Source organism: Podarcis vaucheri (genome assembly GCF_965113315.1).
Source record: "Podarcis vaucheri genome assembly, chromosome: 8".
Classification (NCBI taxonomy): Eukaryota; Metazoa; Chordata; class Lepidosauria; order Squamata; family Lacertidae; genus Podarcis; species Podarcis vaucheri.
The window spans coordinates 25,917,948-25,943,723 of record NC_138766.1 but is presented as its reverse complement, the minus strand read 5'-3'; the positions used below and the strand labels follow the sequence as shown (position 1 = coordinate 25,943,723).

The window sequence follows — 25,776 nt, the reverse complement described above, 5'->3', positions numbered from 1 at the left end:
TTGAGCCATGTGGACACTGTTTGCATTAACATTTGATCCGCTGCACTTTCCATGGCTGCAGCCATGGTCTCTCTGTCTGACTCTCTGTCTTTGCTATCAGATATCTCCACCTTGCTCCGGCTCTTTCCAGCAGCAAGGATCCGGGGAACTAGGACTGCTGCAGAATTCAATTTCCTGCGTACATGCTGACGGCATCTGTTATGTACTGAAGTTCTCACCCTGGGCCAGCAGGGGGATACTGTAGATAGTTATGCAAATGAAGGATCGAAAAGTGACGTTCAGTGATTGGATAGTTTTGTATGCAAATGAAGGATCGAAAAGTGACGTTCAGTGATTGGATAGTTTCAGAAAATGGCAACAGTTGCATTGTTCTGGAGCTCTATATAAGCAGGCTGATGGAGCTCTTCAGCCTAGTTCTGTTCTGGCATCTGAATAAAGAAGAGCTGTTTAAAGAATCGCTGTGTCGACTGACATGTTCGCCCACAACTTAACAGCATCAAACAAAAATGTGAAATTTTAGAAGTTTGAATATCTGCTTGCTCTCAGGATAATTTATAACTGTCTTTTCTTATCTAGGATTTCTTCCGCTCTGCCAGAAACAACGAAACATTGCTTTCTAAACTGCACGAGCGCAAAGTTGTTTTTTTCCTGCACTTATTGGGGATAGACACAAACGGGCATGTTCATCGGCCTCATTCGAGGTACAGTGCATTAATATTTGTATTTTAAAATATAGCAGATTCCGTCAAAGTTAAGCAGCTTTAAGTGCAATTGATAGCAATGGGAGGGAGTTAAGCCAGTACTTTAGAGATGCATAATTAGAACGGGGGGGGGGGGGTCGTACCCTCTGTGAAATTTAAAATGTCACTTTAATATTTCTGTATCATCCATGTAAATCCCTCCTGTGACATTTAAACCTGAAATGACGACTCTGGAAAAGTAGGCAAACGTACTCATTTATGCTAATACAGCGTTTCAAGCATTATTTCATCATGGCCTTTCTAATCGTAACGGCAGCAAACTTTTCAATGGTTCCCAAAGCAGAAAGTTAGGATCCAGGCCTGTGGTTAAGGGAGACGCTTGTTGAGGTTTTCATGCATCAGGACACAGAAGGGAGTGGGACAGAGACTGCTGTTTGAGAAAGGGGGTGAAGAAAAAAGCTCCGCTTTACAACTTGCAGCCCCTTCCGCATTTTTCAGGGGTTGCAGCCACATTATGATGTGACTGTTGTAGGGACTCCAGCGGGTGTAGTTTAACCCTTAATTGCATTCCTAACCAAAGTCTTACGGCAATCTGTAGAACTTTAACATCAAGCAATAACAACTGCTGAAAACCCAGCACATAATATTTTTTTTTACATTTGTTTTTAAAACGAGCTGTCAGGTACTGTTGCGGTCACTCGCGAGTAACCAGGCAAGACTCCGACCTGTCTTTTACAGGCTTTATTTTGGTGCAAACTATTTACAGTGAAGAGCGCCATAAGTTCATGTCTGGCTCAATCGCTAGCAGAATCCGGGAGTGGTCTGTTTTTGTACCTCCCCCAACATAAAAGTCTCGTCACCCCCAGCCTTTTCCTTCCCTCCCTGTGCCTCAAACTACAGGTGATGGCAAGGGCGTGCTCCCGCCTCTCTGACTTGCTCAGGCTTGGTGTTAAGGCTCTGCCTAGCATCCTCTGGTCCTTGTACCTCTTCTCCACTGGAGGTGGGGCTTTCCTCCTCGCCGGAAGAGGAACTGCTTTGCAAGATTTTCGGAGGCTCCCTGTGACACACCTGCCCTTCTATCTCTCGCCCCTGAGCCGATGGCAGTTCCCTGACATGAGCCATGTTACCATTGCAGGAGATCCGCCATAACAAAAATGCCTGAAGCTGGACAATGTCTTTTTTCTGCAGAAGGTGCTACATAATTGTGGCACCGCTTTTAAGAAGGCTATATCCCAGACGATGCAATATCTCACTTCCCCACCCTGACATCCTCCCTTCAGCTGTAAAATGTAGTTTGATAAATTCCTTTAGAGCAGGCATAGGCAAACTCGGCCCTCCAGATGTTTTGAGACTACAGTTCCCATCATCCAATCTGGTGGAACGCTCTGTCACAAGAGACTAGGGCCCTACGGGACCTGACATCTTTCTGCAGGGCCTGTAAGACAGAGCTGTTCCACCAGGCCTTTGGTCAGGGCGCAGCCTCTGGCAATCTGCACACAATTTTGCTTAATGGTTGCCATCAATTTGATTTTAATTAATTTTTATAATGAAAGGTTTTTAGAATGTTGGATTATTTTGATTTTGTTAGCCGCCCTGACCCCAGCTTCGGATGGGGAGAGCGGGGTATAAATAAAATTTATTATTATTATTATTATTATCCCTGACCACTGGTCCTGTTAGCTAGGGATGATGGGAGTTGTAGTCCCAAAACATCTGGAGGGCCGAGTTTGCCTATGCCTGCTTTAGAGTCCTGAGTCCCCTCTTAGAACTATGATTCCCAGGGCTCCTTGGGTTTATAGGCAAAGAGTCATTTTGGAATTTTACATTAGTGTTGGGAAAAGGAGAGAGTGCTAAAGAATCTGTCAGCTGAACTTTCAAATGCATCTCCAGTTGTATCATGGCTGCCTGTACCACAGGAGATAACTTTTTTAAAAAACTAATTGGATAGAGTGCCTTGGATCCAGATTTCTAGTGTAATGTACCAAGGGGATATTATTGATATGGAAACTAAAGAGAAAACTTTACTCTTTGTTCTTGTATTTCTTTTCTTTTCCGCTTTGGTTGATCACCTTGTAACTCAAGCCTCTTGCCTTAATGAACGTCTGGATTCATTTTCTATTATAATCATGTCAAAACATTCTGCCCCTTTCTCTCCTCTCCAGAGAATACAAGAACAATATTAGGAAAGTCGATGAAGGTGTAAAAGAAATTGTTTCGATGGTTGAGGATTTTTATGGAAATGATGGCAGCACAGCTTTCATCTTGACTTCAGACCATGGAATGACAGACTGGGGTGAGGATTTTGCAAACATGACCTTTTTCTTCATGTTCCTTCGCTACTAAAGTGCCGATGAACACCAAGGCTGCCTTTACCCCCCCCCCCAATTAATCTTTCTCATGGTGATTCTCCTCAGAAGTATTAATATAAATGTACCCATCCACTCAAGTAGGCTTCTTAATGCAAAAAAACCCCAGATTGCGTCCCCGGTTTTAGTTAATTTATTGAAAACTGTTTCTCCTTTGCTTTATATACAGAAATGCCACGTATTTCCTTTTTTTCTTGGACACATTCTGTGAAGTGATAGAGAGGTCAGAGGAGAGAGGTCAAGCAGCAAAGTCTGCTTTGGTGACCCAAGCAGTAAGAAGCATTTGATAAAGAGAGCGTCCCGCCACTCAAAATGTGTGGGGAACAGAAATACTTGTGTATCTTTCTCATGTAAGGATATTGTTTGCATTTGGTTAGAATGCCTATGGTTTATTACATTTGTAATCCACAACTCAACCCAGGGCTGTATACAATATTAAAAAGGCACACGTCAACACAACCCCCTCCCAACCCCTAGAAAACAAAAATACGGAGCATATCCGAAAATCCAGCACCAACCTGAGACTGTGTGGTGCAGTGGTTAAAGTGCTGGACAAGGCCCTGGGGTTAAAATTTCCACTCAGCCATCAAGCTCATTGGGTGACCTTTGACCAGTCACTGTCTTTCAGCCTGACCTACCTCATAGAGTTGTTCTGCAGTTTAAATGGGAAGCAGGAGAAACTTGTACAGTGGTACCTTGGGTTAAGAACTTAATTCGTTCTGGAGGTCCGTTCTTAACCTGAAACTGTTCTTAACCTGAGGTATCACTTTAGCTAATGAGGCCTCCCGCTGCCGCCGCACGATTTCTATTCTCATCCTGAAGCAAAGTTCTTAACCTGAGGTACTCTTTCTGGGTTAGTGGAGTCTGTAACCTGAAGCATCTGTAGCCCAAGGTACCACTGTACATCACTTTGACCTCCTTGCAGGAAAGGTGGACTCTAAATGTAATTTCCATAAATCTGATTGAACAAATGACACTCTGACACCTAGAAGCAGCTAGCATAGGAGACAACAGTATTTTTGTGCCGAGGAAATTCTGCAGCCAGGGTGCCCACAATAGAAAAGATACTGTTTTACATAGGACCACCCGTGTGTGTGTGTGTGTGTGTGTGTGTGGATAAGACAGAAGCAAACCTTCAAATACCTTGATCTCAAGCCATATAGAGTTTTGCAGACTAACATTAGCACCATAAATTGGCTTTGGTAGCAGGTAGGCAGTGCAGATCTTTTAAGAATAGGTGTCACACGACCCTGCTTTACAGTGCTAGTCAAGTTGCCTGGCTGCTGTGTTTGGCAGCTTCTAGACTGTCTTCAAGGGAAGCCCCAAACGGAACACATTGCAGCAGTCTAGTCAAGAGCTTCCCATAAGCCACATGGGTACAGAAGAATCAACCAAGTTTCCATATAGAAATGCAGCATTTGACACATCCATTTAACATTAGGCGTCCTCTGAGGTTCCTGAGTGGGTAACACTAGACAAGTTCAAATGTTTTAAAAGGTACAATCTTGACGGTTTATTGTTCTGTGTTAAGGTCCATTGCAGGGGCAGCAATTCATTATGAAGTAATTCTAACTTTGTTTTCTTTTAGGGGTTCATGGGGCTGGCCATCCATCAGAAACATTAACACCACTCGTTGCTTGGGGAGCAGGAATCAACTCTCCACAAAAAGTCGCCTCGCAACAGTATGAAGACACTTTTTTAAAAGGTAGATAGGATTATATGTGTGGGCAGGGCTTTTCAGACGGAACTCAGTTCTGGCACCTCTCAGGTGGCAATAAGGGAACAAGGGAGGGATTCGTGGTGAATTCCAGCACCCATTTTTCTAGAAAAAATAGCATTGTATGCGGGTCATATTTTTTCTGTATGCTTTTAAAATACAAGGGGCGTAATAACCTTTTATCTTGGGGTAATCTCCCTGGCACCATTAAGATGTTTGTTGGACCTCAATGCCTGTCAGCCCCAGCCAAGATGGGCTGTGGTTGGGAATGATGGGAGTTGTAGTCTGGGGGGGCGCCATGTCCCTCATTTTATCTTCTTAGCTGCCAGAGGTAAATTGGTATATTTATCAGAAAACGGAAGTCGCTTCATGACTTCAGGGATATGAATGCAGGCATCTAATTCAAGCCCACTGGACTTCACTGTGTACAATGCTACCTCAGAACTTGAACGGCTCTGTTGCCAAACGTTTTGGCTCCCGAATGCCGAAAACCCGGAAGTAAGCGCTCCGGTTTTCGAATGTTCCTTGGAACACAAACGTCCGACGTGGCTTCCGCTGTGCAAAACCTAGCTATCGGCCAATCGGAAGCTACGCCTCAGAACTTGAACGTTTTGAAAGTCGAATGGTCTTCCGGAATGGATTATGTTTGAGTTCCAAGGTACCATTGTACTACCAAATGCCATTAGTAAGTCATAAAATAAATTAATTCCACATTTACTTACCAGGGAACTTTTTTATGAGAAAACACATTTGGAGCATCCTATATAGTAGGACAATGCAGATGAGGGTTAATTAATTAATATAAACAACAATAATAATTTATGATAAATATGATAAAATGAAAAGGCAAACAATATAACCAAGGGGCTACGGTGTTTTATTTTGAGAGCTCAAACTGCTTCACATACATTCTTATAAAACTATCCAGAAAGTAGGGTGGGTAATTTGAACTCATGTTACTGATGGAAGGAGGCCTGAGGCCGAAGAAATGTGGCCTGAGTTCAAGATATGGACAGGCCCAATTGTCCACACTATCTTTCCTCCCCCAAAACCCAGAAAATTTAATTGTAGCTTTGCTTTGTTCTTATTTCAGCTTGGAAACTGTGGTTCAAGCCGTGGCTTGATCCAAAGCATTTAAATTGGCTTCATAGCATGGCATCTACCTAGCCTGCTAACCATACTTTCCCAGTTGAAATAAAAAAGGGACACTGTAATTACTTGCTGCTTGTGTGCTAGCTCAAACAAGGGCTGCATGCACAGCTAAAGGTTTTGTTGGTATCTGCTTAGAGTGGCTAGGGAAACCCAGCCAGATCGGCAGAGTAGAAATAATTATTTATTATTATTATTATTATTATTAAGCCCAAGATATTATGTGACTCTTGGGTTGGTGCTTTGGATTTTTTGTTGTTGCTGTTATTGATATTAAGCTTTTGTATCTTTATTCCTAGTTCTTATAGTGATTTACATGGAAATCGTTCAATTACAGTTTTATACTTTTTGATGTGTTTCATTTATTGTTTACTTTTGCTATGTTTTTAATTATGTACAACAACAACAAATCTTTATTACGGACGTAGACCAGCATAAGGAGGGAGGGGTACAATCATTTAAAATCTAAAAACGTTTGTTTGTTTGTTTTTAAACTAAACTAAAAGGAGTTAAAACAGAAAGTATATATAAAAGTCTATAAGAATCCAAAAGAAGCTAACGGAGTCTAAAAGAAGGGTTAGGAACATTAGAGAAGAGTGAAAGAGCGTAAAAGGTTAGCATATATAAGACTACAGCTATCAATCTACAGAGCACTCTTAATATAAGTGCTCCTTATATCTAGTTTATGGCACAGATTTAATTATGTAAACTCTTTTGAGTATGGTTTGAAGTATGGAAAAGCAGCATACAAATTAAAACCTGTGGATTGGAACAGGGTAGGATCTTAAAGTGGCTCGAAGTTTTACGCCTCTGACTTCATTTTCAAAACTTGATACAGTAGTTAAAATTTGTCTTTCTGTGGCTTTAAAAAAGTGAAATAGTTTACTTTAAGTAAATTTCTTAGATTTTTGTTCTGAGGCAAAGCATGACTCTCATTTCAGCAGCAAAAAAGTGTGTTATGGAGCAGAAGAGAGCAACAACTCATTAAGCATCAATTTCCCCCTCAGATCTGTTCATGTCGGTTAGGCCTGTGTCGCAAATGGTCTTTAATTCTCTCTTTATCCTTTCGTAGATTGGAAACTGGAGACCTTAAAGCGGCAAGATGTCAAACAGGTACCTTACAGCTGATTAACATTTGTCTTTAATTTAAGCTACCACAAGACATGCAGGTGGGAGAATGATTTATAGCGATAGCAAAAACGTTTTTTTAAAATAGCCAGGTAATTTGATTTTATTTGTTCCGATCAATATGGAACTGGGCAGGCATGACAACATTTTCAATATGCTAACTGGAGGGAAGAGATTGAAAGCATGCCGAACACTTCCTTTCCCTTTTGTGGGCAAATCTCCCCCTCTGTTCCATCACACCTACGGCATAATGTTACTGTCGGCCAGCACTAATGCTATAATGAGGATCGCCCTTAACACTCAGAGTTTGTAACTGGGTTTGCAAACCCTTTTAACGGGGCAACTCATGGAACATTTATTTAATGTTTTATTGTGTTTTCTATATACGTATGTTGGCAGCGTCCCCAATTGGCTGAGGCAGCCCAGTCAGATCTGGGCAGGGTACAAATTATAAAATTATTATTATTATAAGATGGCTACATCACTCCAGTCAGAATTCTCGTTTTCCATAGTGTTTCCCCCTAACGTAATGTCACAATGTAAAGGTAAAGGTACCCCTGCCCGTACGGGCCAGTCATGACCGACTCTAGGGTTGCGCGCTCATCTCGCTTAAGAGGCTGGGAGCCAGCGCTGTCCGAAGACACTTCCGGGTCATGTGGCCAGTGTGACGAAGCTGCTCTGGCAAGCCAGCACCAGCGCAGCACACGGAAACGCCGTTTACCTTCCCGCTATAAAGCGGTACCTATTTATCTACTTGCACTTTGACGTGCTTTCAAACTGCTAGGTGGGCAGGAGCTGGGACCGAACGATGGGAGCTCACCCCGCCGTGGGGATTCGAACCGCCGACCATACAATCGGCAAGTCCTAGGCACTGAGGTTTTACCCACAGCGCCACCCGCATCCCATCCGTATGTATGTCACAATGTATGGTTGCATAAATTTTGTTTAAACAAGCAAAAGCTCTGGAGAACTCAAGATTTAAACAGGTATGTTCAAAGTCCATTTTGGGGACATCATCTGGCCCCCTGGCTGGTTTCATCCGGCCCCTGTGGCAGTTTACTTATTGGGGTCAAATCCCAAAAAAGTTCAACAATTTCAATCCTTAAAAAAAACTGGCCCTCTTTGAAAAAAGTTTGGGCAACCCTAGCCTAGGTCATCTTATTTTATCTCTTGCTTTCTTCTTACTCTTGCAAAAACACACACAAACCTCCACTGCAATCTTTCCCTTTAACGGACTACGCTTTTGTTCTTTATTTGTGACATTGATTGTTGCTGTACACCTGTATTGAACCTACTGCATGGAACTGTACTAAAAGCTGGTAGTCTTTCAGTTAATAAAATTGTGCTCTAATGAATTGTAAAAACGAAAAGAAAAAGATGGCTACCTCAATGGCTCAGATCAGAAGTAGTATACCGCTGAATGCCAGTTGCTGATGAACGACAGTGGGCGAGAGCTATTGCTTTCACATCCTGCTTATAGTTTTTGCAGAGGCTCACTGTGGGACGCTGAATGCTGGACTGGATAGCAGAGCCCTTGCTACTTTGCCCATTGCACAGCCACAGTTAGGAGATTGAGAACATTATGTCCGCAAAGGTCCTAGGCAGCATTCAGTCCTAGTGCGTCCTTGATCGCCTTGTGCCTGCCCACCCCCCTGCCAAAAGCACAGAGCCCCTCTTGTTCTAGGCATTATGTAACGTTTGTCTCCCTTCTGTGCTGACCTACATTTCAATTTTCCTAAAACCAGTAAAACGTGGGCAGTATCATTTCGAAGACCTATAGTCTGCAGCAAGTTTTAAAGGACCTCACACTTTGTTTGCATCAAAATGGATTTTTCTACTTTGTAATTTTACAGCGGGATGCGGGTGGCACTGTGGGTTAAACCACAGAGCCTAGGGCTTGCCGATCAGAAGGTCGGTGGTTCGAATCCCCGCAACGGGGTGAGCTCGGTCCCTGCTCCTGCTAACCAAGCAGTTCGAAAGAACATCAAAGTGCAAGTAGATAAGTAGGTACCGCTCCGGTGGGAAGGTAAATGGCGTTTCCGTGTGCTGCTCTGGTTCGCCAGAAGCGGCTTAGTCATGCTGGCCACATGACCTGGAAGCTGTACGCCGGCTCCCTCGGCCAATAAAGCGAGATGAGCGCTGCAACCCCAGAGTCGTCCGCGACTGGACCTAATGGTCAGGGGTCCCTTTACCTTTACTAATTTTACAGCACTTCGCTTCGCAGCCTTAAACTGAGTGTATTTTTCTCCGCAGGCTGATATAGCACCACTGATGGCTTCTCTTATTGGAGTCCCTTTCCCCCTGAACTCTGTGGTAAGATACATGCTAGTTGGTGGGTTTTTTCTTCTTATCCTGATTTTGTAATTAGAATCCTTTAACCAACCTGTCAGGGAACAGCCATCAGCTCCGGAGCGAGAGGTGGAAGGGCAGTTGGGGAGGGAAGCCACGCCTCCAGTGGGGAAGGGATGCAGGGCTCGGAAGATGCAAGAGGGAGCCGCAACCCGAGCCTGAGCAAAGCGGGGGGGGGGGGGGGAGGCAGGTCCCCCTTTGCCCACACCCTTTCTGCGCAGTCGGTTTATGCACAGAGAGGGGAGGCGTGGGATGGGGGTCAAAAGACTGCTATGCTGGGGAAAGTTTAAGGACTGCCCACTCCCAGATTCTGCTAGCGACTAAGCAGACATGGAATTGAGACGTTCTGCACTGTGAATGTTTTGCACAGATAATAAAGCCTTGAAAAGACCAGTGGGGGTCTTGCCTGTTCGCTCTCGAGCAACCACGCCAGCACACATAACACAACCCTTGCAAGGAAAAATGGGGGCATAAATATTTTTAAAAAATAAACTTATCATATCACCAGTGGCGGAGCCAGTGTGGTGTAGTGTTCTGGTGGTGTAGGGTTCGCGTCTCTGCTCCTCCACATGCAGCTGCTGGGTGACCTTGGGCCAGTCACACTTCTTTGAAGTCTCTCAGTCCCACTCACCTCACAGTGTGTTTGTTGTGGGGGAGGAAGGGAAAGGAGAAGGTTAGCTGCTTTGAGACTCCTTTGGGTAGTGATAAAGTGGGATATCAAATCCAAACTCTTCTTCTTCTTCTTCATGCTCCGGCACCAGGGGGTGGAGAGCAGGCGTGGGCGTGGCTGGCATGCATCCTGGGGGCGTGGTGCACATCAGTTAAGCATGTTGCTCTCTTTTTTGTGATGTGTCAGCGTGATGTCAGTGGTGTGGGGTCATGGCCATGGGACAGGGGAGAGACTGGTAGGTGAGATCCTGCTGCCATTCAGTATATAATGACTTGGTACTGTAGAGTAGCAATTTCTCCTTCCCTGCAGAAACTGCTTACATGCTTTTCTAGTCTTGGCTTCATCGAATCATCGAATCATCGAATTGTAGAGGGTCAACTAGTCCAACTTGCAATGCAGGAATATGCAGCTGTCCCTTACGGGGACTGAACCTGCAGTCTTGGTGTTATCAGCACCACACTCTTAACCAACTGAGCTATCCATAATGTGTCCATAAAACATGGGTTTTGGTGCCTTTTTCAGGGGAGTCTACCTCTGGAGTACCTGAACAACACCGCTCATTTTAAAGCAGAGAGTATGTTTACGAATGCTGCTCAGATTCTTGAACAATTTAAGGTAAATGAAATATTGCTCAAATGCAAACATTACACATCTGTCTAAATACATGCAGTGGAAAAATAACTTATAAAAGCTATTACAGTGGAGAGAGAGAGAGAAAAAAGAGCATTTAAATACTTAGGACTGCAATTTAAAACGATAAAAGAATTATTCTAAGATGTTGAATTTATAAATAAGAAGCAGTAGCATAAAGTAATTTTAGTTTAAATCCCTGCAGCTGTTTTTTTACTGTAACAGTTTGATACTTTTCATTGACTTAAGGATAAATGTAAATATTTCACGATACTTGTGGTATTGTGTATAATACTGTATAATACTGTATTAGAATGAGGAGTTTAAGGGACGAACTCTGGCTAGCCAGTGTGAATTGTTGCCACTGAAAGCAATGCATTCTACCAGTGGGGTCAGATGGGTCCTGGAATTGAATTCCAATCTCGCTAATGACTATTGCTGGCAATCCTCAAAGTGTTCTGCTGGCACGGGTCCTATTCAAGCAACTGGGACTTGACTCGCCAGCATTTGCAGAGTTGGGGTTTGCATTTCCTCTTCAGCCGGGTTTGGAACATTCCCGTTACAATCTCTGCATACGGCTTCTGGTACATGCCAAAGAAAGCAGAAAAACCAAAAGTTCCCAAGCTCAAGCCATTCATCTGTTTCAGACCAAGAGACTAGCTCCCATAGGTGCCTGTCTGCTCTTTAAGGTCATTAAAAGAGGACCTCTTACGTGGCTCAAGTATGTTTCACTGCAACGAAGGAGGGGGCCTTCTTACAAAATGTGCCTAGATTTTGAAACTCCTCCTGAACCCGGCTAACGTTGCGCACCCTCCTTGTTTGCTTGTTGGATTTCAGCTTCTATCACCCTTGGCTGTTGGCCATGCTGACTAGGGCTGATGGGAGATGTGAGTCCACCAGTGTCTGTATCTAGTTTGTGGTGTGAATTTTAGCCTCACTGAATGTTTAGGAAACACAGGATATAGATAGATAGATAGATAGATAGATGATAGATGATAGACAGTTGTACCTTGGAAGTCAAACGGAATCTGTTCTGGAAGTCCATTCGACTTCCAAAGCGTTTGGAAACCAAAGCGCAGCTTCTGATTGGCTGCAGGAAGCTCCTGCAGCCTATAGGAAGCCGTGGAAGCCCTGTGAGAAGTTCGGCTTCCAAAAGAATGTTCGAAAACTTGAACACTCACTTCTGGGTTTTGATTGCAAGGCACGACACACTCTCTCTCTCTCTCTCTCTGTATCTATCTGGATGAGAGTGGCTCACACAAGAATGGTCTGCTCCTGGACATCTATACTGAGGGGAAGGCATAAGTTGCTGCTCCTGGTTCTTATGCCTCTCCTAGATGTCTTCACTCAAGGAGTCAGAACCAGGTATAACATGGAGTTTCTAGGACACCACCAGAGCAAATTAAATTTGGGTTTATCCATTATGGGAAGTATGATGGGATGATTAGCTGCTTGTGCTTAAAATTGTGCTCCCTCAGAGTTTGTGCGGCTCCACAAACCTCTGTGTGTGACAGAGCTCCTCAGACATGTCTGCTCTAGTCACTAGTAGAGTCTGACAGTGGCTGCCTGCGGAAGCGCTTCCAGCAAAGAAGCTCCTTAACGGAAACGCGTCTCCTGGACTCACGACGTGGCAGCTTCCGGCGAAGCATGGGTCTCCCTATGGTTGCTTCTGACACCTCCCCGCTGTTTTCGCTGGACGTGTCTCTCACCTCTCCCTCTCCCCTGCTGGTTCCTGCCTTGGCTGCTGCGTCTCTCTCAGCATTCCTGAGATCCTCCTCCAGAGACCCCTCGCTCCCCCTGCTGGTCCCTGCTTTAGCTGCTGACTCCCTCCCAGCCTCTGGGAGCCCTACCACCTCCCTTTCCTCTGATGTCAGTTCCCTGACATCCACCTCCCCTCCAGGGCCCCCTTCCCCCCCGCCCCTACTCTCTCCTCTGGGCGGTGAGGAGCTAAAACCCCGAAAAGAATCCTCTTCATCTTCAGACGTCTCGAACATTTCCCTCCATCGGTCTTCGTTCCGGCTCGCTGAATCCTCCTCCGCCTCGGAATCAGAGAACCCCTCCAACTCTTCTTCTTCGTCGGTGGTGGCAAAGTATTCCCTCCGGAACCTCGCCACTGGCTGAGGTTTACTAGGGAATCTCTGATGAAAAGTTTCTATCAAAACCTCGTCATCTACATCCTCTGCCATGACCCAGGTGTTTTCCGACTCCGGCTCCCCTTCCCACATTACCAAATACTCTACTTGATCTCCCTTCCACCTGGAATCGAGAATCTCCGCTACCTGGTAGCTGTGTTCCTTTTCCTCCATAGCTGGTCCCCTATTGACCCTCCCTTCTCTGTCCCCTTTATACGGTGACAGCAACGACCTGTGGAACACTGGGTGCAGCTTCATGTGGTTCGGTAACCGGAGTCTGAAAGCCACTGGGTTGACCTGCTGCGTGACTTCAAATGGGCCCAGCCTTTTGGGTCTTAACTTCTTACAACCCCCTTTGAATGGTAACCCTTGGGTGGACAGCCACACCTGGTCCCCCACCCTAATGCTTTCACCTTCCCTTCTGTTTTTGTCTGCCTGCCTCTTATATTCCTCCTTAGCCCTGTTTAAGTTAAGTTGGAGCTGGCGATGGATCGCTTCCATTTCTTCAACGAACTGTTCTGCAGCTGGAACGCTCCAGTTCTCCCCTCCCCCCCCTGGGAAGGCTCGGGGATGGCACCCGTGATTAGCCAAAAAGGGGCTCATCCCCGTGGACACGTTCTCTGCATTGTTGTAGGCAAATTCTGCCAACGCCAGCTTCTCCACCCAATCATTCTCTCTGTCATTCCATAACACCTCAAATATTGCTGGAGGACACCATTAGCTCTTTCCGCCTGCCCGTTGGTTTCTGGATGACGGGCAGTTGAGAAATTAACCTCTACATGCAGTAAGCTCATGAGCTTCCTCCAGAACCTGGAAGTAAATTGTTTCCCTCAGTCAGAAACCACCCTCAAGGGGGCGCCATGCAGCCTAAACACATTTTCTACAAACAATTTAGCGGTTTCTTCTGCTGTGACCGCATGTGAGCAGGCTATAAAGTGGGCCATCTTGGTTAACAGGTCTACCACAACCATGATGGCTGTTTTCCCTCTGGACCTTGGCAGATCAGTCATGAAATCTATTGCCACTGCTTCCCATGGTCTTTCAGGCGTGGGTAGTGGTTCTAATAAACCTGCCGGTGCCCGCCTCTCCCCCTTGGCTCGTTGGCATTGGTCACACCCTCTCACATACTCCCGCACATCTTCCCTGACCTTGGGCCACCAGAATTCCCTGGTAACCAGCCACATGGTTTTGTGTTGCCCAAAATGCCCTGCTGTGGGGCTATCGTGCAGTTGCTTGAGTACCTTTTCCCTCAATTCCCCTTCAGGTATATATAACGCTCCCTTGTAGTACAACGCCCCGTTTCTCTCCTCAAAACCCCCGGGTTTGTCTCCCTCCCTCCTGAGACCCCTGAGTTTGTCCTGGGCGTATTCATCCTGCACCGTTCCCTCTACCAGTTCCCTTTGCCCTACCAATGCCGCCCCACACACCCAGCGGTCCTCTGGAATGACATGGGTCTCTTCGGGTGCTCCCTCCCCCTCCAAATATTCAGGTTTGCGTGAGAGAGCGTCCGCCCTAACGTTCTCTGGGCCTGGCACGTAACAAATCTCAAAGTTAAATTTGGAGAACTCCTGGGCCCATCTCAACTGCCGTTGGTTGAGCACTCGCGCAGTTCTCCAATACTCTAGATTCTTATGGTCCGTGCACACTTGCACCTTATGTTGTGCACCAATTAGCAGGTGCCTCCATCTCCGGAAAGCCTCATGAATAGCAAGAAGTTCCCGGTCGTACACCGTGTAGTTCCTCTCGGATTTGTTCAGCTTTCGCGAAAAGAAGGCACACGGTCGCCACTCTGACTCCTCCTTCCCCGGCTGCAGAAGAAGCACCGCCCCTATGGCTCTGTCAGATGCGTCTGTTTCGACCCTCAGCTTTTTTTGTAAATCCACATGCAGAAGTTGTTCTTCAGAGGCGAAGGCCCTTTTCAGTTCCTCAAACGCTCGCTCCGCCTCCGCCGTCCAAACAAACTTCTTTTTACTGCTGAGACAGTCCGTGATGGGCGCCGTCAGGTGGGCGAAGTTTCGGATGAACTTACGATAAAAGTTTCCAAACCCTAGGAACCTCTGCACATCCTTCTTGGTTTTGGGTGTTTTCCATTCCAGCACTGCTTGAACCTTGCCGGGATCCATGGCCAACCCCTTGTCTGACAGGCGGTACCCCAGGAATTCCACCTCCTTGGTATGAAACTGACACTTCTCCAGTTTCACCCACAGCCTGTTGGCTTGCAGCCTGCTCAACACTTCTCTGACGTCTCTCACATGTTGCTCCTCATTCTCCGAATACACCAACACATCATCTAGGAAGGCCACGCAATTCTTGTAGAGCAAAGGCCCCAGTACGTGGTTCATGAACGATTGAAAACACGCGGAGCCTGTTTGTAATCCAAAAGGCATCACGAGATATTCAAATGCCCCCAAAGGGGCGAACATGGTGGTTTTCCATTCATCCCCTTTCCTTATACGTATCAGGTTGTACGCCCCCCTTAGGTCCAGCTTTGTAAAAATCTTTCCCTTCCGCACCCTGGTCAAAATATCATCAATCCTGGGCATAGGAAAAGCCGCCGGCTCTGTCACTGCATTTAACCGCCTGAAATCACATACAAGTCTCGGCTTGTCCGTGTGCTTTTTATCCACAAAAAACACTGGGCTACCCCCCGCTGCCTTGGACTCTCTGATGAAGCCTCTCTTCAGGTTCTTGTCAATGAACTCTCGCAACTCCTGCATTTCCCTGTCTGACATGGCATACAACTTGCCTACAGGAAGCTGTGCTCCAGGGAGTAAATTGATCTGGCAATCAAAGGGCCTATGCGGGGGTAGTTGGTCAGCTTCCTTCTCGCTGAACACGTCGCTGAGATCTGCATACTGTGGTGGCACCTTCCCCTTCTCCATTACTTCAGTCCCTGCCAGGGTGGCTTGGGCCCCTGCTGAACCCTTTTCCCCCTTGCAGTGTTCTAAGCAATGTGCTGAACCGAAGGAAACCACTCTTTGATGCCAGCCCACCAGCGGATCATGTAGGGCGAGCCAGCTCATTCCCAAAATAATGGGAGCGCCTCCCAAGGTGGCCACATTAAACGCTATCAGTTCTGTGTGCCTTGCCACCCTCATTATCATTGGGACGGTCTGCAAGCTGACTCCTCCTCCCAACAGTTCCCTGCCATCGATCGTGGTCACCTGAAGGGGGTTGCTTAAAGGGATCGTCTGTATCTGGTGTTCAGCAGCAAACTCCTTGCTCATAAAATTGCAGGAGCTGCCTGAGTCCAACAGCGCCTTTATTTTTAGGGGGTGTCCATTTTGCAGCTCTAGCGACACTTCAATCACTAGAGCAGGTTGAGGAGCTTCTGGCACGGGCACTTTCACTGCTCTTTGGCCTGGCTGCAGTGCCCCGACTGTGGCAACCAGGCGTTGGCTTTTACCTGCTCCGTTTCTCCCTGCTCTCCCCCCTCAACAGCTCCCACCATCCCTTGCCATTCCTTCCTCTGGGGGCAGACTCTGGCAAAGTGCCCTGGCTGTTGGCAGAGATAGCATTTCCGGGCCCCTTTTCCCTCCTTCTTAGCCCCCTCACTGGGCTTTGAAACTGCGCGCGCGCGGGCTGTTCCGACTTCCATCGGCTCTGCCGGCGGGAAAGCTGGCTCAGGAATGTCTGGAATGCGGAACTCCTTCCAACGTTCCCCTCTCCCTTCCCGTCTCTCCAAGGCTCTTGCCTCCTGGCGCGCTCCTATGGTCAGCGCAGATTTGGTCAGCTGATCCATAGACACCGCCCTGGGGCTCCGGGACAGTTCGTCTTTCACAGCCGAAGAAAGACCTTCTTCAAATAGCATCTGAATGGGTGCCGCCGATAAATCCCACCCCAATCTGTGAATCAGCATGGTAAATTCAGTCCAGTACTCACGGACAGATCGGCTTCCCTGCTTGCAAGCCATTAGCTGTCTGCGCACCACCCCTTCCTCAATATCGCTGGAAAACATGATATCCATTGCACGAAAGAACTTCATAGTGTCCTTTAGGATGTCATTGTGCGTTGCCATCAGGGGTCGAACCCAGTCCCGCGCCCCCTTCTCAAGATGCCCAATTACGAAAGCAACTCGCGATTCCTCATCAGGGAACTCATCAAACTGCACATTAAGGGCATATTGCATCTCTGTCCTAAAGGCATGGTAATCCTTGGGGTTCCCCGCAAACTTCTGCACCAATCCTGGTACCTTTCTGGGGAACTGCGTGGTTCTCCCCTTCTTGTCTGCATCCTGAGCCCTTCTCTCCTCGAGCCTCGCCGTCTGCAGCGCAAGTTGGACCTCCAATGCTCGGTATCTTTCTTCCAAGCTTGGACCAGCTCCACCCCCTGCTCCTCCGGCTCCGGCTCCGGCTGGGTCGCTCATGATGCTTTCTCCTGCACAGGCAGCGTACAGAGACTGTCAGACTGCTATGATGGGATGATTAGCTGCTTGTGCTTAAAATTGTGCCCCCTCAGAGTTTGTGCGGCTCCACAAACCTCTGTGTGTGACAGAGCTCCTCAGACATGTCTGCTCTAGTCACTAGTAGAGTCTGACAGTGGCTGCCTGCGGAAGCGCTTCCAGCAAAGAAGCTCCTTAACGGAAACGCGTCTCCTGGACTCACGACGTGGCAGCTTCCGGCGAAGTATGGGTCTCCCTACGGTTGCTTCTGACACCTCCCCGCTGTTTTCGCTGGACGTGTCTCTCACCCCTTTCTCTCCCCTGCTGGTTCCTGCCTTGGTTGCTGCGTCTCGCTCAGCATTCCTGAGATCCTCCTCCAGAGACCCCTCGCTCCCCCTGCTGGTCCCTGCTTTAGCTGCTGACTCCCTCCCAGCCTCTGGGAGCCCTACCACCTCCCTTTCCTCTGATGTCAGTTCCCTGACAGGAAGGAAAGCTGGTGTAGGTGTAACCTTAGCCGATCTCTTAAGAGGCTTGTAGTGGTCCACTCAAAGGACCCTGAGGTACTGCTCACCGTGCCTCTCCTAACTCCTCCCTTCTCAAACCATATATATGAATCCTTCTCCCCCACTGGCTGTGTTTAGGGCTGCACACTTACCTGGGAGTAAGCCTCACTGAACACTGAGGCTTGCGTCTGAGGAAACATGCTCAGACTGCATTTTAAAAAATAAAAATAAAAAAATCCTGTGTATGATAGATGCAGAAGGTTGGCATGCGACTCCATATTTTCCGTAATTCATTTCCTTAACAGTATACAGTACACTGCTTTTTGTTTAAACCTGTCGTTCTTTCTCAGATTAAGATGGCACAGAAGAAGAAAAGCACACTCTCATTCCTGTTTTCACCATTCAAGTAAGGGTGTCCTCAATGTTACTGTGTTTCCTTAAACACATTTTTTTAAAATCTCTCTGCTTTTCTATCAAATACTGATGATAAAGGAATAACCGGACTGATAGGGATATTTACTGAGCTGCGTGGGATCAGTGCTTGGATTGAGAAAATGTAAACACTTAAAAGCAGAGCTAGGTGGGCCCAATATGATGTAAATAATTATGACGTGGTGGGGTGTTGTGAGGATAAATATTTAGAGGAGGTCATGAATACAGTGGTGCCTCGCAAGACGAAAAGAATCCGTTCTGTGATTCTCTTCGTCTAGCGGTTTTTTCGTCTTGCGAAGCAAGCCCATTGAAGGATTAGCGGATTAGCGCTATTAGCGGCTTTTATCGGCTTATCGGATCAGCTGATAAGCGGCTTAGCGGCTTAGAAAAAGGGGGGGAGGAAAAAAACCCCGCAGGAACTCGCAAGACATTTTCGTCTTGCGAAGCAAGCCCATAGGAGATTCGTTTTGCGAAGCACCTCCAAAACGGAAAACTCTTTCGTCTAGCGAGTTTTCCGTCTTGCGAGGCATTCGTCTTGCAGGGCACCACTGTATCAGTGCCAGCTGCAGGCTTACCCCAGTTTACTCCTGATTTTATTACCAATTGCCATGGGGAGTAGGAGAAGATAGACCCAAGTTGTTGGCTCAGGAGGATGACTTGAGGAAGTGGACTATGATACTCTGAAAGGGGAAAACTGAGCAAGCATAATACTCACTGCTCCTGTCTCTATCCCCCTCTAGAGATGGGAGATAAATTACAAAGGGACTGTGTAGCAGACATCTGCTTCCTATTTACCACAAACAATTTAATCCTGCTTTTTCCAAGTATTTTGCGACACCAGCCAATAAGACCATAAGAGCATAGTACAGACGTCGTCAATTAAAAACACTCTAAATTAAAAGAACCACAGAAATGGCTGAGTGCTACCAGGTCCCTGTTGGAAGAAGAGGGGTTTTGCGAACCTCTCTGAACATTTAATGACGCGATGTTCAGAAAGAAGGAAACCTGTGGCAGCAAATGACTCTTTGTTGTTTACTGTCCTAATATACTGCAAAGACATAATGGGCAGCAGTGTCTGTTGGCCAGACCTCAGTTGCTGAGTGGGCTTCTTAGAACATATTGCCATATCCATAGTAAAGCATATTCTAAAGAAGAATGACCGGAATCACAACTCAGAATGAGTGCTAAGAATTCTCATAACAGTTCCTTTAACTCCCTCTGAGAACTATGGTCCGCAGGACTTTTTGCAGAGAAGAAATAATTTATAAAGCAGTTTTCCTTTGTAGTGAACATATTCCCTACATTCAGCACTTTGAGCATCTCTCTGAATTTTAATAAAGGGGGGGGGACAAGCTAAAATGTACAAAATAGCCCCACCCACATACATTCCTGATAGAAGAAGCGAAGCTGTCATAGAATTCACATTCATAGAATCCTAGAGTTGGAAGAGACCCTGAGGACCATCTAGTCTAGGATCTTTATTTATTTAATGTGTTATATGCTGGATCCTCTCCCCCAAAATCCCTCTGGTCCCAAAGAGATGAACAAGTAGCCTGCAGACCACTATTAGAATTAAAACAGCGACCAAGATATTTTTCTTAGCGTTATTGCATGCAGTGCTTATATCATAAGAGTGCTATGCATGCATTAGGTCAGTCAGCCTTACAGTACCCTTGTAAGGTAGATCAATATTTTTATCCCCATGTTTCAGTGGAGCCAGGCTGGAAGTTTGTAGTGAATGGCTTGCCTCAGGCCATCATCATCTAGCGAGCTCTTCTTGTCCAAGATAGGGATTGAATTTGGGAGCTTCTCTGGTTCAACTCTCTGTCTCTTAACCACTGCATTCCTCTAGGCCATGGGTAGGCAAACTAAGGCCCGGGGGCCGGATCTGGCACAGTCACCTTGGGAATCAGCATGTTTTTGCATGAGTAGAATGTGTCCTTTTATAGCCTGTTTTTTTCATTTATTTTATTTCACAAAATGTATACACTCTTTTTAAAACAACAACCACCCCCAGAGTGGTTTACAAAAACACAAAAACCAATAGTATTATTGGTAAGAACAATTAAGATAGCTATTTAAGACATTCAAAATTATTATTATTATTATTATTATTATTATTATTATTATTATTTATACCCCGCCCTCCCCAGCCAAAGCTGGGCTCAGGGCGGCTAACAAGCAATAATAAAAACAAGTTGAATGAATACAACTTAAAAACAACATTAAAACACAACATTAAAACATCAAAATGCAGCCTCATCACAGGAGGAGAAAGGAAAAAAGGAAAAAGAAAGAGGGGGAGGGAATCAAATTGGCTCCAAGCCAAAGGCCAGGCGGAACAACTCTGTCTTACAGGCCCTGCGGAAAGAAATCAGATCCTGCAGGGCCCTGGTCTCATGAGACAGAGCGTTCCACCAAGTTGGGGCCAGTGTTGAAAAGGCCCTGGCTCTGGTTGAAGCTAATCTAACTTCCTTAGGGCCCGGGACCACTAAGGTGTTGCTATTTATAGACCTTAAGGTCATAGAATCATAGAATCATAGAATCATAGAGTTGGAAGAGACCACAAGGGCCATCGAGTCCATCGAGTCCAACCCCCTGCCAAGCAGGAAACACCATCAGGTCCTCCATGGAGCATACCGGGAGAGGCGGTCCCATAGGTACGAGGGTCCTAGGCTGTATAGGGCTTTCAAGGTCAAAACCAGCACCTTAAATCTGACCCTGTACTCCACCGGGAGCCAGTGATTAAAAGATTAAAACCAGCAACAAACTAAAAACAACAACACTGTACACGTGTGTACCTGTTTCACTGGAACAGCTTTTTTATTTTTATGCATGCTTGGCCTTTGCAACATGGAGAGTTTACTTTAAATTATTATTTGTGGCAATCTTCTCCTGCTTCCCTCATTAAGCCCCGTTCACTCGAAAGTGTCTTGCATCACGTCTTTCAGACCTTGAGGCTAAAGTTGCTATTTCTAGTCCCTGCTGAATTCTTCTGACTCCGCTGCAATGTTGGCCAGAGGAGTTGCTGTGGATCACATTTTTTTCCTCCCTCTGGCCTTTAATTGACCCTGACTCATTAATTTATTTACATGCAAAATATATAAGTGTGCAAATTCTCTCTTCCCAGCCTTATAAAAAATAATCTGCTTTGTTGTCATGAGCGGCTTAGATATTTCATCTCACCAATTTATGCCCATTGAGAAACTTACTATTTTTTTAACAGTGGTACCTCAGGTTACATACGCTTCAGGTTACAGACTCCGCTAACCCAGAAATAGTGCTTCAGGTTAAGAACTTTGCTTCAGGATGAGAACAGAAATCGTGCTCCAGCGGCGCAGCGGCAGCAGGAGGCCCCATTAGCTAAAGTGGTGCTTCAGGTTAAGAACAGTTTCAGGTTAAGAACGGACCTCCAGAACGAATTAAGTATTTAACCCGCGGTACCACTGTACTTCTTTTAATGTGTGTGTTTTAAGTAAGGGGGTTAGAAACAAACTCGTGTATGGTAGCATGTGCTAAGCACAGATTTCCCCCTTTCAAATTGTTGGGTTTGTTTGCTTTTACTTGTTTTATAAGGTTTAGTGACATCCCACCCCACAGGAAGAAAGCCCTATCTGCAGAGATGGCCTCTTTCAAAAGAGCTATTCATCAATAACCAGACTGAACTCTTGTTATGGTTCTTCATTTTCATCACAGACTTGGTGTCTGAACTGTCAATTTCTCTTTTCTTTAGTGGGAGACATGAATGATGTGGTGGAAATATTAATTTTGTCATGTATATTCCCAGTGAGAGCTACTAACATCCCCTAAGGGACAATTTACAAGCCTTTGCACAATTAGTGCTGATGTTTAGTTACATAATTAATTGTTCTTACACAGGAACGATGTTGTTTATATTCTTGTAACGAAACAGATTCCCCTCTACCCTCCCATTGTTGACGATAAGCCTCTACAGTTTTTGAGGCTATAATCTCAAGTCTCTTGGGCTTGCTCAGTATTACATCGGTGCAGTGATCTGTAAGATGCAGTGAACATCCATTCAAACCTCCCAGATTTTCATACTTGTTGCCTACATATACAGTGGTACCTCTACTTACGTTCACCTCCGGTTACGTATCCTTTGGGATATGTACGTGGCAAACCCGGAAGTATTTTTCCGGGTTTCGCCCAGCGCATGCGCAGAAGTGCTTAACCGCACCACACGCATGTGCAGAAGTGGTCCCTCTGGTTGCGGAAACCTCAGGATCCAACCAGAGCTCCAGAACAGATCCCGTCCACAACCCGCGGTACCACTGTGCAGATGAGTATTGCGGATTCAGAAGCTTCCCAATTATTAAGTTTTCCTCCGCCAGCCGACCTGAATAAAAAGAAGATGAAGCTGTTCTTCTCTAACACCCTTTCTAATATATCCTTAACATTGCATAACTTGCTGCTCTCTTTAGTGGATCCCAGGGAAAATACAGCATTTTATTTTTTAAGTTTGCACTGGTCCCTTGTAGACATGCTTTTAAGCAAGATGGCAATCTATCGATGAGGGAATTGTGTGTGTGTGTCTTTTTTTTAAAAAAGTAACAATCACAACTTTTATAGAGCAAAACAGATAGAACACAATACAGTATTGCAAGAAGTTTGCCTGCTCTTATTCTTCCAGCCTCAAAAGAGAAATAGAACTGAGACTAAAATAAAATAAAATTCCTCTCTTTTGTGCATAGATCTCTTTCTGAATCGGAACAGATTGACATTCTTAGAAAAGCAAGGACTTCTATTCATCATGGGAAATACGAGGAAGCAGTAAGTGAACAGAAACAGTCCCTTCCACCTTGCCTTAGTCTTCTGTGTGGTATTTTAGCGAACTGTTAAAGAGATGGGGAAATAATTTTCAAACTGAGGGCCGCATTTCCCTCTGAGTAACCTTCCGAGGGCAACTTGCTGGTGGCGAGGCCAGCGACAGATGCAAGAGTGGCCCCTTTTTAAAAACCTTTTTTAAATACAATAGGCCAGTTTCTTCACATGTCCCGCTATATTTTCCATCCATACAAGCAAGACGTGTCATCGGAGTCCAAGGACACGTTCCAGCTGGGCAAAAACAGTCAAGTGGGGTCCAAAGCAGGGCTGGTGAAGGGAGAAGGGGTGTGGCTAGGGAGACATTGTGCCCTTTGGAGAGTCCCAAGGGTCAGATAGAAATGTCTAGACTAGAGGGTCAAATTTGACCTATGGGGCCTGAGGCTCCCCCTCCCCACCTTATCTGGGCCTTCCTTCCTCCCCCTATTGCTATCTAGTGGTAGAACGTTTACATGTGATGTAACAGGGACACGGGTGGCGCTGTGGTCTAAACCACTGAATCTCTTGGGCTTGCCGATCAGCGGGTCAGCAGTTTGAATCCCCACAATGGGGTGAGCTCCCATTACTCTGTCCCAGCTCGTGCCAACTCCTGCCAACTGGTAGTTGGGTTTGTCTGTGAAAGTTGGGTTTGAGCCCAGTTGTGAGTCAGTCTTGAGAGCAATAGGGTTATAAAGGCTGTTTCCTTTCTATAGGTTTCTCTTTGCAGCAAGCTGATTCGCCTTGCCTTGGAAGGACTCTCATATTATCATACGTACGACAGGTTTTTCCTGGGTTTCAGTGTCACCCTGGGTTTCGTGGGCTGGACACTTTATGTCATTTTGATTATTACAAAGATGCATACTGATCTGACGAGGAGTATCGCGAATAAAGAGGTAAGTTCAGCTCTGCCACTTCTGGGGTCTGCCTGCATAATAATAATAATAATAATAATTTATTACTTATAGGGGCCTCTCCAGCCACTCTGGGCAGCTTCCAACAGGACATTAAAAACACAATAAAACATCAAACATTAAAAACTTCCCTAAACAGGGCTGCTTTCAGATGTCTTCTAAAAGTCAGCTAGTTGTTTATTTCCTTGACATCTGATGGGAGGGCGTTCCACAGGGCGGGCACCACTACCAAGAAGGCCCTCTGCCTGGCTCCCTGCTTCTTGCAGTGAGGGAATTGCCAGAAGGCCCTCAGAGCTGGACCTCAGTGTCTGGGCTGAACGATGGGCATGGAGACACCCCTTCAGGTATATTGGGCTGAGGCTGTTTATGGCATTTTCTGTAGCAAGTTAGCTCAGTGTCTGGCTTGGCAGGCCTACACAGGTACTGTTATTTATTACATTTATATCTTGCACTTTCACCCGAGTAGAGCTGAGAGTGGCAGGAAAAAAAGTGTCAAGGGGGGGGGGAGCCTTTAAAACAGTGCCAGATCAACCAGTGCTTTTCCAGCATTTATTCATCTGCAAGAAATGTTAAACCAAGGTTAAGGAGAAGGGGGCTACCTCTTTCTCATACATCTGACACAAAAATAATCCTATGACATGTTTCCTGGTATCTCATGCGTCTATTTAAATAGGAAGGAAAAAAGGTTTTCTCTGACAAGTGCTCAAACACATATGCACAGTTGAAAAGATGAACTGAGAGCAAAGACGTTATGCTGTGGAAAAATTAAACCTCTGAAAACCTTTCATTGTGAAAGGATTTGCTTTGTTTGGTGACACGAATGAAGATCGCTGTTTTCTTAGCATTTTCCAATAAATTCATGTGAGCAGAGCCTTGACCTTTTGCGAAGTACAGTGTAAGATGATATAAGCTGGGCTGATTAATTATTCTAAATAATTCAAAGAATACTTAGAGACAAAATGTTTCATATCTTGTGTTTGGTCTCAAATATCCTCTCCCCGTACGATTCTGAAGAATATTTAAAGATGTAATTTTAGAGCTCTGAATTTCCGGAGGTGTTTGAGAGTATTACATATTACATCTCTAAATATTTTTAAGCATCTGAGAGTAAATTGTTTAAAATGTTCGAATTGCTTTTTAAACAATGGGGTTCGTATCCCTTGGCGCTCACAAGAGCAAATTGGATTTTTTAAAAAAGGTGCCATTCCACTTCTCACTACTTGTAATTATATCCGATCTTTCTTTCAAAGAACTCGAGGTAGAATATGTGGCTTCCCTGTTTTTATCCTCACAACAGCCCTGTTAGGTAGGTTAGGCTAAGATGTGGTCATTGGCCAAAGATCACCTCGTGCACTTTATGGAATGAATGGGAGATTTGAACTGTGGTCTCCCCAGTCTTCGCCTGACACTCTAACCACCAAGCTACAGTGGTGCCCCGCAAGACGAATGCCTCGCAAGACGGAAAACTCGCTAGACGAAAGAGTTTTCCGTTTTGGAGGTGCTTCACAAAACGAATTTCCTATGGGCTTGCTTCGCAAGACGACAATGTCTTGCGAGTTCCTGCTGGTTTTTTTTCCTCCCCCCCCTTTTCTAAGCCGCTAAGCCGCTTATCAGCTGATCCGATCAGCAGATAAGCCGCTAAAAGCCGATAATAGCGCTAATCCGCTAATCCTTCAATGGGCTTGCTTCGCAAGACGAAAAAACCGCTAGACGAAGAGAATCACAGAACGGATTATTTTCGTCTTGCGAGTCACCACTGTACACTGATTCCTTAGAATATGTGTATGCCTTCATTTCCCCACAGATGAATCCTGGTAGGGTTTATATTCCTGGATGTATATGGATGCAATTTCACAAACAAGTGTCTTTTTTTTTTTAATCTGCAT

At 45.6% G+C, this 25,776-nt stretch overlaps 1 protein-coding gene across 8 annotated transcripts in view; it reads left to right on the top strand.

The window, feature by feature from the left end:
- Nucleotides 1–25,776, top strand: part of PIGN (phosphatidylinositol glycan anchor biosynthesis class N) — a 94,168-nt gene that overhangs the window by 22,637 nt on the left and 45,755 nt on the right. For all 8 annotated transcript variants that reach the window (XM_082234260.1, XM_082234267.1, XM_082234266.1 and 5 more), the window contains 9 exons: nt 577–701; nt 2,864–2,994; nt 4,656–4,772; nt 7,006–7,046; nt 9,315–9,374; nt 10,603–10,695; nt 18,077–18,132; nt 22,871–22,949; nt 23,693–23,872. In XM_082234260.1, coding sequence (XP_082090386.1) covers nt 577–701; nt 2,864–2,994; nt 4,656–4,772; nt 7,006–7,046; nt 9,315–9,374; nt 10,603–10,695; nt 18,077–18,132; nt 22,871–22,949; nt 23,693–23,872 — 882 coding nt within the window. The remainder of the gene's footprint in view (nt 1–576; nt 702–2,863; nt 2,995–4,655; nt 4,773–7,005; nt 7,047–9,314; nt 9,375–10,602; nt 10,696–18,076; nt 18,133–22,870; nt 22,950–23,692; nt 23,873–25,776) is intronic.